This window comes from Coturnix japonica, chromosome 1, assembly GCF_001577835.2.
Source record: "Coturnix japonica isolate 7356 chromosome 1, Coturnix japonica 2.1, whole genome shotgun sequence".
Lineage (NCBI taxonomy): Eukaryota > Metazoa > Chordata > Aves > Galliformes > Phasianidae > Coturnix > Coturnix japonica.
Window position 1 is genome coordinate 99,180,230 of NC_029516.1, and position 12,513 is coordinate 99,192,742.

The 12,513-nt window shown below is 40.6% G+C and overlaps 1 protein-coding gene across 1 annotated transcript in view; it reads left to right on the plus strand.

The window, feature by feature from the left end:
* Positions 1-8,286, plus strand: part of PDXK (pyridoxal kinase) — a 40,504-nt gene extending 32,218 nt beyond the window's left edge. The window contains exons 9-11 of the mRNA XM_015883765.2: positions 330-466; positions 986-1,052; positions 1,825-8,286. Of these exons, the coding sequence (XP_015739251.1) occupies positions 330-466; positions 986-1,052; positions 1,825-1,937 (317 nt within the window). The 3' untranslated portion in view covers positions 1,938-8,286. The remainder of the gene's footprint in view (positions 1-329; positions 467-985; positions 1,053-1,824) is intronic.
* Positions 8,287-12,513: the final 4,227 nt, after the last annotated feature.

The following is a 12,513-nucleotide window of genomic DNA, read 5'->3' on the forward strand; positions in this document are numbered from 1 at the left end:
CCTAGGATTCAGCAGGTTCCCTTGCTCAGCATCTGAGCAAACTGCTGCTGCAGCCTAAATGAAACATTTTAGGCTCCCATTTCTTCATGAAAGTGATAGTGCTAGTTCCCTTTGCCCACTGAAGTGAAGTACGTAACTTGTAAATGCTTTCCTACTCAGCAGAGTTTTGGGACTGAACTCAGAGAACTGATACAAAGTTTGCAGTACTCCTTGGCATCTTTACATTCCGAACAATGGAAGAATTCAAATCTGATGATCATTTTTAAATTATAGTAAATGCTGTTGTATTAATTGTTTAGTTCTGTTATTTAACTGTGTCTCTGTTGCAGCTAATGCAGATGGTACCAAGATAACACAGAGAATTCGAGTGGAATCCCCTAAAGTGGATGCTGTCTTTGTTGGAACAGGAGACTTGTTTGCTGCTATGCTTTTGGCATGGACACATAAACATCCAAACAATTTGAAGGTATGGGAGAGGGTTTTCACCTGTCTGCAAGTTCAGACTTCGTTTCTGTTTTATTTAGTTTTAATCTACTATATTATTTATGGACTCTCATGTGATTAGAATTTTTTTTCTCTCTTCTGAGCAAAGAAAGCAGAACGTCCCTTTTCCTACAAGATTTTAGCTTGTACAACTTTGCATGGTCAATTTCAGTATTTTGTAATTTTGTCAGCTAAGTTGCTCTGTCTCTAGAGGTTCCACGTACACTTATAAATACACTTTATCCTCACTTCATAGTGAGCATTGAAAACCGTTCATCGTTTCTTTCTCTTCTGTCTGTAGAGTCATTGATACAGATGTATGGTTTCTAATACTTGTCTGGCTAGAGCTAAGAGAATCTAAAAAACTTATTTTTCCAAACTACCTCGTTGTCACCCTGTTTGTGTCTTGCCAGTTGTATTTGCCTAAGTAGTAGTATTACTAATATTAAACTGAGCTGCTGAAGTTTTACTACAAACTAAATATGTTTATGGTAATGTGCAGGTGGCATGTGAAAAGACTGTGTCAGCCATGCAACATGTTCTGCAGAGGACCATTAAGAGTGCAAAAGGTAATTCAATCAAACCTTGTTCTGCCCTCTCTTTGTCTGGATTTGCATCTGAGGAAACATTTAGGGAGCTTTCTGGGTTTCCTGATGCAGAAAGACAGCTTTCAGTGCAGAAGCTCCCAGAGAATTTGGAGAATTTATAGGCTGAGAGCTAGGTAGTCTTGTCAGTGTATGTTCTTTATTGTGTGCTCCAGCCCTATTTTTGACAACACCAGACTGAAGGTGTCACTGTTCAGCTTATATTGGGACTACAGTATGCTGACGGTGCTTGTCTGCTTTGCAAAGCAGTAGTGGAAGAACTTGAGGAAATACTGAGCTTGACATGCAGAGGAAATTCTGCTTTAAATATGGCCCACTCATTTTACCTTTTAGTGCATGCACTTGGTATTGAGAAGGGCTTGTCAACCAGTAAAAAACAGTCTGTTTGCCACATTGGCCATGTGAAGAAAATGATTTTTTTCAGCTTCTTTTACCTTTGAGTTCCCACGTCTATGAACATTTAAGGAAATCCAGATGGTAACAGTGGGGTTCCCAAAGCATGTCTTTGTGGCATTTCTAATTGACAACAGAGATGTGCTCTTTTCTGGAGAGAGCTGCTGCAGAGCTGTGGTGCTGAAAATACAGTTCTGATCTGCATCTCTTACTTCAGAAGCCTTTAGCAAGGGTAGTAAGAGGAGTGGGAGGAGAGAGAAAAAATAGAATGGGGTATCAGGCATTGTAACTTGTTTGCTTTTAAACTGCTGTTTTTATTGATCTTCTGATGTCATCTTTTTAGCACAAGCTGGAGAAGGAAACAAACCAAACTCAGCCAATCTGGAATTGAGAATGGTCCAAAGCAAAAAGGACATAGAAAACCCAGAGATCATAGTGAAAGCTACTGTGTTATAAAGGCTGTATGTCTCCAATAACGCACAATGTATTGATGTCCTCATTTCTTTCCTGTAAATTGTAATATTTGCCTTAGATCTGTGACAGAAACCTGACTTTCATGAAATAGTGCCCAGCATAGGCAGATATCCACTCTCAAACATATGTGCTGGCCTTGCTCGGTTTTAAAAACAAAACAGAGTCAGTATGCATTAAAGCATATTACCAGGTATCAAAATGGCTGTCAAATTCACTTTGTGTGTGTAATTTCCCAGGGCAAGAGAGTACAATGTTCCTGCCTTGCCAAAGACTTCAGATGTGAATTTGCTAATGGAATGCTTGACTGACCGGAGAATATATTTCAAGATGGCATCTAGTGCCAATGGAGCTTGCTACAAGCTCCCTTTTCCTGGAGAGATATGTTTACCTCTTCTGGTATTCATTATCTCAGCTGCTACGAAACTAAGCAGGGTTAAAACTACACACAAAGCTCTGGATGTGTGTAGAAGTTCTTTGAAGATGTTTGGCAATTAAGTACTCTGAAGTGACCTTGAGGTGTCTGTCATTAATGTTACTGAGAACTGGTCCCATTTCCTGTCTTATGAACTGCTGCACATTTTGAGTTTTTTTGCAGGTACTGGCTGCTAATTTCTAATGTCCACAGGTGCCCTCATGTTCTTCTTCCAAAACTCTGCTCCAGAAACACATTCATTAATAAGAGAATATATTAATTTAGTAGCACTGACTACAAGTTCGTAGATTTACCTCTGAGGCCAAGTGAGCTTGACACTTTCTTTGTGTTTTTTTTTTAACTAAGGACAAATGTTATTTAAGAACAAAAGAGAAAGCAGCTCTTATTCTGAAGCCTGACGGCAATCCTTCTTTCTTCATGGATGTATTTACACTGTGTAGAGCACTTCCACTTAGCAATAGTGAGCGCTGTTGGCAGCTTATCAATGAAGCAATGTGGTAACAGTAATACACATGGCTTAGGAAACTGCATACGTTTACCAAATTCAGGACAACATACCAAATTTGTTCATATTATAATTCTCTGCAACTTATTCTGAGTTGAGATCACAGCAACGTGTTATTATTTATCTCTCAAACATTTTTTAATTTCGAAACTCAACTTCATTAGCCTTTAGAATGGAATTTTTACTCTTTTCAGTGTCCTGTATATCACAGCCACATATTATGCCAGTAGGGAGATTGGCTGACAGGTACTGAGCACTCACAATTCCTGTTGATTTCTGTATAGGACTGAAGTTCTTGCTTCTCCCAAGGGGAGAGCAAGTGTGTTTTTAGATCCAAATTCAGTTGATTTTTCCTCCTTAGATGTCATAGGCAGATAAAAATTTCACTTCTGCATGAAGCAGATTTCTTCATGAAGTAAATTTGCATTAGGGGAAGGGGCAGCTCTGAGCTTTTCTTGATGATATGAATATGCCTGGGAAAATCACTGTTGGATGTCTGCCAGATACTATTCCTGCCCATTCCTCATCACACCTGCTTAACTGAGTGTCACATAAAGTGGGAGTCCCCAGCGGAGCTGGTCAGGTGATTGCTATTGCCACTGCAGACTTCGTTTATCCCACCATTTTGTGGATTTTCTGCCATTGTAAAAGTTGATTGGTTTCACTTAGTAGAAGAGTAATTTATTCTTAAAGTTACTTTTAACTGAAGATATATATATATATATATATTATTTTTGGTAGAGTAAGATTTCATAATTAACGTACTTCTGAAATCCCTCATTTTCAGGATCTCTAAACCAAATGGAATTTAAGAGATGAACACACTTTGCAGTATATGTAAGAGGCAAAATCCAGGTTTTTACTCTCCACAACTATTACTTCTGTTTTCTCTCATACGTTTGACATTAGAAATTAAGAAAGAAAAGCGATGAGAATTTTAAGAAAAAAAAGAAACACAGAGAAGTGAACTATAAAATGTGATTCTGCTGTCGCGGTTTTTAGTAACCACTGCCATGAAATAACCTTTTAGCAATAATAGTTTTGGTGATGTGAGCTGTCACTAAAATTAGCAGTCAGTAACAGAGATGAATTCGTGGCAGATGTCAACCATGAACTGTCTTACCACTGTACTGAAACAAGTTTCCCAGTGAGGTTGTGGAGTCACCAGCCTCCACAACCTCTCTGAACATCCGATAGATATTCAAGTATTAAGATTCTGAAGCTCTTCACATCAGGGGATCAGCAGTAGAGAAAAGCTCCAAATTGACCTCTTTTTTTTCTTTCTTTTTTTAAAGCAGTGTTAACTATGAGCTGACAAAATTTGCTGTCAAAGAAACCTGACCTGTTCTAAGTCTGTGCTACAGAAAAGCCCTTTCAGAAAGGGTGAGACAGCACCATTGTTTTTGGCACTGAAAAAGTAGGCTTTCAGAGGGGAATTGAGAGAAAGGCAGATCTTTATTTCACTGAATTAAGCTTAGAATTTAGGAAGTACAAAAGTTCCTTACAAAGAGGGTTTTATCTGTTAACCACAATCAACCTTGATCTCACCATAAAAGAGATAGTGAGGTGTTTGCTGGAGCAGTTTATACCCTTCAGATGTGATCTCTCCCTATTGCTCCAAAGAAAGGAGAGTCGCTGCAGTAATCCACACCTTTCTTGAAATCTGTGGCATAGCTGTACAGGGGATGGACACAGTAAGGGTAGCTTCATGGGGAAAGAAATAAAAAGAAGGTCATGTTACTAATGAGCTCAATTTGCAGCAGTTTGTATTTTGTCCTAGGTGGGCTCTGTAACAGTCGGCTGCTTGCTGCTTCTGCTTGAGTCCTTGGAAGCTGCTCATGTAGTATCTCTTTCAAACTCCCACTGCCCTGATCTAAATTAGTTCGGGCTTATATATTCTGGGAATAATTGTGCTTAACGTCTCTTGCCTGGAACAAACATCAGCCATCATCTGTAAATATATTCTGTAGCTGATATTTTGAAGTCACAGTGAGCAAACAGGTATTTTTGAATGTCAGGGTATACATATGTAATACTTAGATGCATTTCTATTGATTCAGAGTTATAGAGCACTTTTTCATGATGTCTGCAGACAGAAGTTCAAAGTCTCAGTGCATTCATGTCCAACCATTATTCCTGCCTCTCCTCCCATGGATAATATCTATATTAAAACAACAACACTAACACCACATACTTCTTGAAAGTATCTCAGTATTACACAGCTGCCCACTACTTATGGACTTGGAGAAAACTCATCAGAGTTGTCTGATGCACATAAAGTTGCCTAGGTAAAGAAAAATGGTTAACCTAAACCAGGTTAGGTCAGCTATCTAATGACTACAGAAGCAAAAGCACTTTAGCTCAGAAAGTGGAGTCTGTAACTAACGAGAAGGCTTTCATGACTGCCCTAACAGCACAAAAGGTTGCTGTAGCCCACTAGTCCATAGCCCCTGCTCATCCTTGAGGCTGGTTGGAGAATGCCAGCTTCACTGCCGTACATACTCCCCAGTGGAGGGCACGTGAATATGTAAAGTTAGCTGTGAGGTACGAATCTAATACTGAGGGGCAGTCCCATGAGGACATGCCCTCGTGGGAATGGTGAGCAATTTGTGTTTGAGTTCAGTTGACTTCCCTACCATTCTTCACTTACTTGGATGTGATTTGTGTTGGGTCCTTTTTTCTGGGATGATTTGTTCAATGTATGTGCTCAGCCATTTTGATTACTGCACTCATTTATGGAGCCATTGTACAGGAAAGACCAAAACTTGTTTACAGATGTTGTACTCATTTCCAGGCCTGGATACAGTTACTGCATACTTAAAGTTCCCTTTTACCTCTTTGAGAGACACATGCATAAAGACATTGTGCTAGAATCCGTACTGTTCACACTCAGTATAAACATCTAAGGAATCTACAGTATGAAATTGTTAACTTTTAATGTTTGTTTGCTAATTTATATTGGAAAATCTCTGATCAATGTGTTATACAAAATAATCGGAGGACCAAGGTTTCCAGCTACTCATACTGCCTTTTTGAGTATCTTACTGTATCTTGATTGGATGGTATTCTTTCATTGTCTGAGATTGTTCTGGTGATTGTATTGATATATTTTATTTTAAACTATGTGGCAAGGAAGATTGTAATAAAAGCATCTACATTTAATATACTGTACACACAAATTGTTAGATCCTATTTTTGAATATGTTAATCATTTCAGAATTAAACAAATCAAGAACAGTTTGATAGTCTTGCTGAATAAGTGGATGTATTTAAAGGTTTAATTGGATCTATCCTGGTATAGAGAATGCATAGTTAATGAAAGAAGGTACCTTTGTGCTCCACAGTCATCTTGTTGCAAGGAAATAAGTCTCTAGAGTAGAATAACATCCTTGTCTTCTTAGATTTTCTCCTGAGAAGTTCTCATTGGAAGACAACTGCTGACACCTACAGCACTGCTCTTGTATGCCTTGTACTTGCATGTGCAGGACCCCCCCCCCTCCCCCCATGATGTGCTCCTTATCTCTGCAAAGAAGGTGAGAAAAGAGGTTTGAAGTAAGGATCACAATTCATGTTCAGGTCTGTTTCTTGTGCAGCACTTAGCTGAACACCCCTTCACACAGAGTAATTTTTTTCTTACTGCAGAGCATACAAGACTACAGTTGGAAACAATTGTTTTTGCATGTCAGAACAAGTGCTTCTGTCAGCACTCTACATTGTGTATGCTGTACCAGTTTGCAGGGGGAGAGCAGGTATCCAATTTAAGGAGAGCACTGGCTATTGGAGAAGATTCTTATGCTGACTGGAGAAGATAGGCTTATATCACAGACGGTCACTTCTCCTGACTAACTGTTTTTGACCACTAGAAGTTGAGACAGATTTTGGTCACTGAAAATCCAAAGTATTTTTCCATATACTGAAAAAAACAATCCATTCTTTTATGTCACAATCCATCCTTGATTAGGCATTCAACCATTAGAGTCCCAAGAGAAATTAGTTGGAGAATAGCTGTCCTTTTTGAAAGATGTGCTTTTGATGATTGAAAGCCTGCTGCTGAGCAGTTTGGTAGCCTGCTGGCATTCTAAACATATCAATGGAATATGTGTAAACTATGGGAAGTAAGCTTTTTGACATGTTCCATCACAAGCCTGAAAACAGCTCTGCTCTTTTAAGTAAGTGAGTAGAACGGAATTTATGTTTGTATTCAGGAGAAGACTGAAGGTAAATCTACAAAGTTTGATCAGAAACTTGGAGTGATCCCTAAACTGCCAAGAAGGGCACTGAGTACAGGATGCTGGGTAGCTGCTGTGTCCATACATGTCTTTTTAGGAGAGCACAAGCCAGTTTTCTCATTTTCCAGGAAGGAAAAGGATGTGGCTTAGTTTTCAGCAGCCTAGGAATGCTCCTATAGGCTTTACTGAGGCCAGTACCAGGTAACAGCCCCAAAACCACCAGCCAACTGCATGGTGCTTGCTGCTCCAGCAGCAGCAGTTCTCAAGGCAAATGGGATGCTCCCAAGTATGTCCCTAAATTAGCATTCCCTAGTTAGTGCCTCGACGGTGCAAATAAGTCATAAATATACCTTTTGCAGTGTAGTGAATAAGGCAGCATATTATTAAGGCAGAGAATACCAGCAATATGAGAAGGCTGAGCCATATGTTACCACTGACATCATGTGTATTCCTAACCTATTGCCCTTGCGGTTGCATTGCTATTTAGAAAATTCAGTGTGTAGATGAGTAATACATGTATTGTGTGTGTCTGTATGCGTGTGTGTATGTTGAGGCTTTATTTGCAGTGTGGTGGGGGTGGGAAACAATATTTGGGGGCTGGCTGTGCAGGCCTTCAGGATGTACGTAGAAAGTCTTAAAGAATTATATTTTTATAGATCATGGTGAAGCTGTGGGTCCCAGCCACACCTAGGCTTTTCTTCTTGAAAAGTAAGATGGGATGGAAATAGTGTCAGGTGGCTGTAATAAAGTAGGGACAGTACAACCCCACCAGCCCTGGACAAACTGAAATAACTTAAATAAAAGATGCCTTTTTAAGTAATATTTTTTTAGTGCTGAATTGTTAAAGAAATATTTATGAGCAAACTTTCTATGTACTTCAAGTCTGTGTGGTGCTTTGTACTGACTAGGTGGACCTGTTCTGTGTTTACACATCTCAATGATTGCCTCTGAGATGTATGTAGTAACTCAATGAATTTTATGCCAGAGAAACAGCAACCGTCTGTGTCGTAGCAAATGATTTAATTTCTAATGAAATTGTAGGCTTTTGTAGTGTTTGTGTGTTTTCTGGATGTCAGTTATGAGTTGTATTCTTTCTGCAGTAAGGCTTGTACGCTTGATTGTAGAGAGAGGCAGTAGGGTGGTAGACACCATTGTATAAAAAAAGAAAACCCTAAATATTGCTACCTTATCCATGACAAAATCAGGTAAGTGGTGACATAAGCCTAGATTTTGCAGAGGAATAAAATACCAAATACATCTGGGGCAGAGTAAAGAAATGGGTGAGGAATTTGTTTATTTAATGTAATAGGACGGGGTGGATCTCATTGGTCCTTAGTAGCACCATGTAGGCAAAAAAGCCTAGAGACTGGATCGGCACTTGCTGGCCAAACTAACTTCATTGTTTGCACTGAATGAGTGCGACAGAGAGATGAGTGGGCTAAGTGGGAGAAAACGGTGGTTGTTTTTTTTTTCCTCCAGTCTGTCAGTTGTGGCACTGTGAAAAATTTAAAAGAGAGTGATCTGAATTTAAATTCAATACATACATTGGCTTTCAGAAGAGTTGGGTTACCAGCACAATCCCATTCAGTCACAATGCAAGCTGTTGGCATGTTTGAAAACAAGAACATGATGATTATTATTACTTTTTTTTAATCTCACCGTAGTCTTTTATCTTTTCCTGTGGCAGGGAGAAGGGCTTAAGCCTTCGATCTTGTTTTCTTTTATGTTTTCGTCATTTGGGATTTTATAGGAAATCTGAAAGGGTGTGTGGCATAAATCAGTCTGCAGGGCAAGGCCCTGTGCTGCATGCTGTGCTCCTACCACAATAGCGGGTGATCTGGAGCATTACTCATTATGTCTCTTTTTGAGAAACAAAGCAGTCTCCTTTTGCCGTATTCCTCAATAAATCACTCTTGTGATAAAGTAGGAGAAAAGAGTTTTTCCATCATGATTTTCCAAGCTCTGGATGTTTTAGAAGTACCACTTCTGCTTTGCTTTATTAATTTGTATTAGCAAAAAACACATCACTTTGGTGAGTAATGTATTGCTGGAAAGGGAATGGCCATGTTTCACACGCTTGGCTGTGCTGTGATTTCCTCCCATGGGGAGACACAGGGGGGCAGCCCTGAGTTGAGTGAGTGATGAGGGCACTGTGAGGTTGTCCCTTCCTAAATGCAGTACCAAAACTTTGAGTTAGCACAGCTCTACTGGCTTTGAAGTCAAAGCGTATGATAAGCAGCATGCTGCTATCCTAGCTCTGGTGTATGGCGGCAGGATGCTCATTCTTTCCCTCCTAAGAACCTTGTTTTGCCATGAGGTTTCCGTAGTCTTCCTCTGCAGTTCATGGAGAGAAAGAGACACTTCAGGTGGGTTGTTTGGATGATTTAGGCAAGTTTCTTATGCTCTGGAAAAGTACAGAATTATCAACTGCTGTAGTAGATTTCTTTATCCAGCTCAACTACACCATAAAAACACATCCTAATCTTTGTCCATCACTTGTGCTGACCCTGGTCCTTACTTGACCCTGTAGTGAGTGCAGTGAGGGAACTAAACCAGTAGGGAACTCATCTGTCCAAAAACCCTGAAGTTTCCAGCCCTTTTAGCTCCCTAAACATTCTCAACCAAGGAATGGATGAGTGTGCTGCTACAAGGAAGGGGCTGGGAAGATGTGGCTGGACAAGAGATTGGGAAATTGGGATTGCTGCTTTTCTTGGCAGTGAGAGGCTGGACAAGCAGAGTCTAACTACAGAGCTGCACTGGTAGTGGTAATGAAAATAATCCTGGTCAGCTAAGCACCTGAAAGAGCTGGGTATGTAGGAATCCAAGTTCTATCTAGCTGCAAATCCAGCAAAAATATTACAGTACTAACAAGAGTTATTGTGACTGTTTGTGCAGTTGATATGATGCTTGTGCTTAGCAAAGTAGAAAACAACATATAATAAGGTAGTTATCTACCTAGGAAATGTAGAAGTAATGTCCAGGTGGAGGACATTTAAAGTCTGCTTTCACAGCACTTGCGTGATGTTAGGTTTGGTCACGTCTGGCTCTTTTCCATCCCTTCCCCTCTAAGTAAGAAGTCAAATCAATAAGTAAGACAAGTTACCCGGGAATATGTAGCATTGCTGTTTACTTTTGCTTTCAGGTTTTTAAATCTTATAATGCCAGAGGTCTCTGGTTCATAAGGAGTTTTCAGAAGATGCCTTCCCAAGCGATGCAATACAGCCCATCACAGGTGACTGAGAGCACAGCATGGTGCTTGCCATGTGCCTGTAGTGAATGGCACTGGGATACACAGGCACTTCTATTCAGTGCCCTGCATTGAGCAAAGCACATGTATTCCTGTGCTGACAGCCACTGAATACATGCCTTGGTAGGGAAGGAAGCCATAAGGTTTGTTGCTGGAGATGTAGAGACATAGGGAAGTCCTGGAAAGTTGAGTCTCTTATGTTTATTCTATAATTCATTGCTAGTGATTGGGATTATTAGTGTCACGTAGCCCTTTCAGTCTTGTTTTCTTACCAGAAGATTGGGTGTGATGTCGTGCATGCCTCTTAAACCAGCTTTTAGCTGGCTGAATGGGAAATAAGAATCAAGATTGTTAAAAGTGGGGGAGAAGGATAGCTGTGAATTTCTGTTGTGTCTAACTCAGAAACCATGAAATGTTGGCCAACTAAGTGTCATATCTTCAAGAAGCATCTGGAAGAGGGCAATATTTAGGGTTTTTGCCCAAAGCACATCTAGTCCTGCGCTACTGTTTAGTGAAAAATGCCCAGTGCAGACACCACCAGAGCCTCATCTCGTAGAGTAATGCTGTAATAAAGAATGTGGTTTTCTTGTGGAAGTCTTAACCTCTTCTTTTGAAAATAATTAAATACTTTCATGGTGTACAAGTGAAATGTAATTTTTTTTTTTCAATAAAATAAATTTCCTTTCCTAAATGTTTTCTTCTTTTTCCTTGGTGATGTTTCTCTTTCTCTGTTTAACTGGGAGCACCCAGCTTTACAGGAGTTCCTTTCATGGGCGGCGACCTTTTCATATTTATCGCGTCCTTTGCAATTTGCCTAATAGAAGCATAAATGAGGGACTTTGTAGGAGTGATGCCATTCACAGGAGATGAGGGATGTCTTGGGCCGTGTCCATGGCTGTGAAGTCCCACCATCCCACCACCGTCCTGCCTTTGGAAGCACCATAACTGCAGGGAAGTCAGGCAGGATGACAGCAGTCCCTTCACCAGCACCAGATGTCTGGCCTGTCATGACGGGTAGGCCATGAGGGCAGCATGTACTGGGCTTGAGTGTGGTGAGGCTGAGCTGGCCCCATGGCTGGCTTATGAACTTTCTGCTGATCCAGCAAGGCAGGCCGAGGGCAGCAACAACTAAAGCTGGCAACATTAAGAGTTGTGATTAATGTTTAAACTGCATTTGGCTAAATTGCTGCTGCAGAAGAACTGTTGACCTTGTCATGAGAGCAAACACAGCACAATAATCCACAGCCTGCTTTTGGAGGTCACAAACATTGTTCTCTAGGGTTGAGTAATTCTGGAGACCTGGGCTGATTGGGAGTGGAAAATGGCTTATGAGGAGCAGCTGGGGGAGCTATGGTGGTGGGGGGGTCTCATTACTTTTACAACCACCTGAAATGAGGCTGTAGCCAGGGGGAGTTAGCTTGTTTCCTTAGGTAATGGTGATAGGACAAGTGGTAATGGCTTGAAGTTGTAACAGGAGAGGTTTATGCTGGATATCAGGAAGAAATTTTGTATAGATTGGATGGTCAAGTCTTGGAGTGGTTTGTTGAAGAAAGTGAAGAAGAGTCCATCCCTGGAGGTTTGGCTGTGGGCTCAGCCCTCAGCAGAAAGGTTCTCTGCAGAAGTCCTGGCGTTCCATAGAAGCACTGACAGTGAGACCCTCCCTGCTCTGCTTCATACAGGCAAGTCAATGAGGGTACTGGGAATGGAAAAAAAAAAAAAGGAAAATAAAAATCCCAGCAGTAATGAACAGATAAAAAACACAACTGAAAGAAAAACTATTTAAAAGCTTTAACGTGATTTTTAAAAAACCCTGAACTTTGTTCTCATGTGTTCAAAAGGAAATGACCTTTATTGTGGTGTATCCAATGGAATAGTTTGAAAGCACTATGGGTGACTGGTTTGCGTTCTCCTGCCTTGTCATGGCATTGCTACTCTCACATGTGGGCTGAAAACTTCTTGGTCTAAGCAGAGCAGATGGTGTGGTCAGGCTCAGCACTTGGTGGCAGTGCTGCTGTTCTGGATGAATATCCCTCCCAGAGTCTCCTAAAAACAGTGTGCATGAACTGAAGCTGATGAGATGTTCCCTGAGAAGTTAATGGTTCTTCTCTGCTGGGAAGTTAAGCACTTGTGAGCTTATATGATCT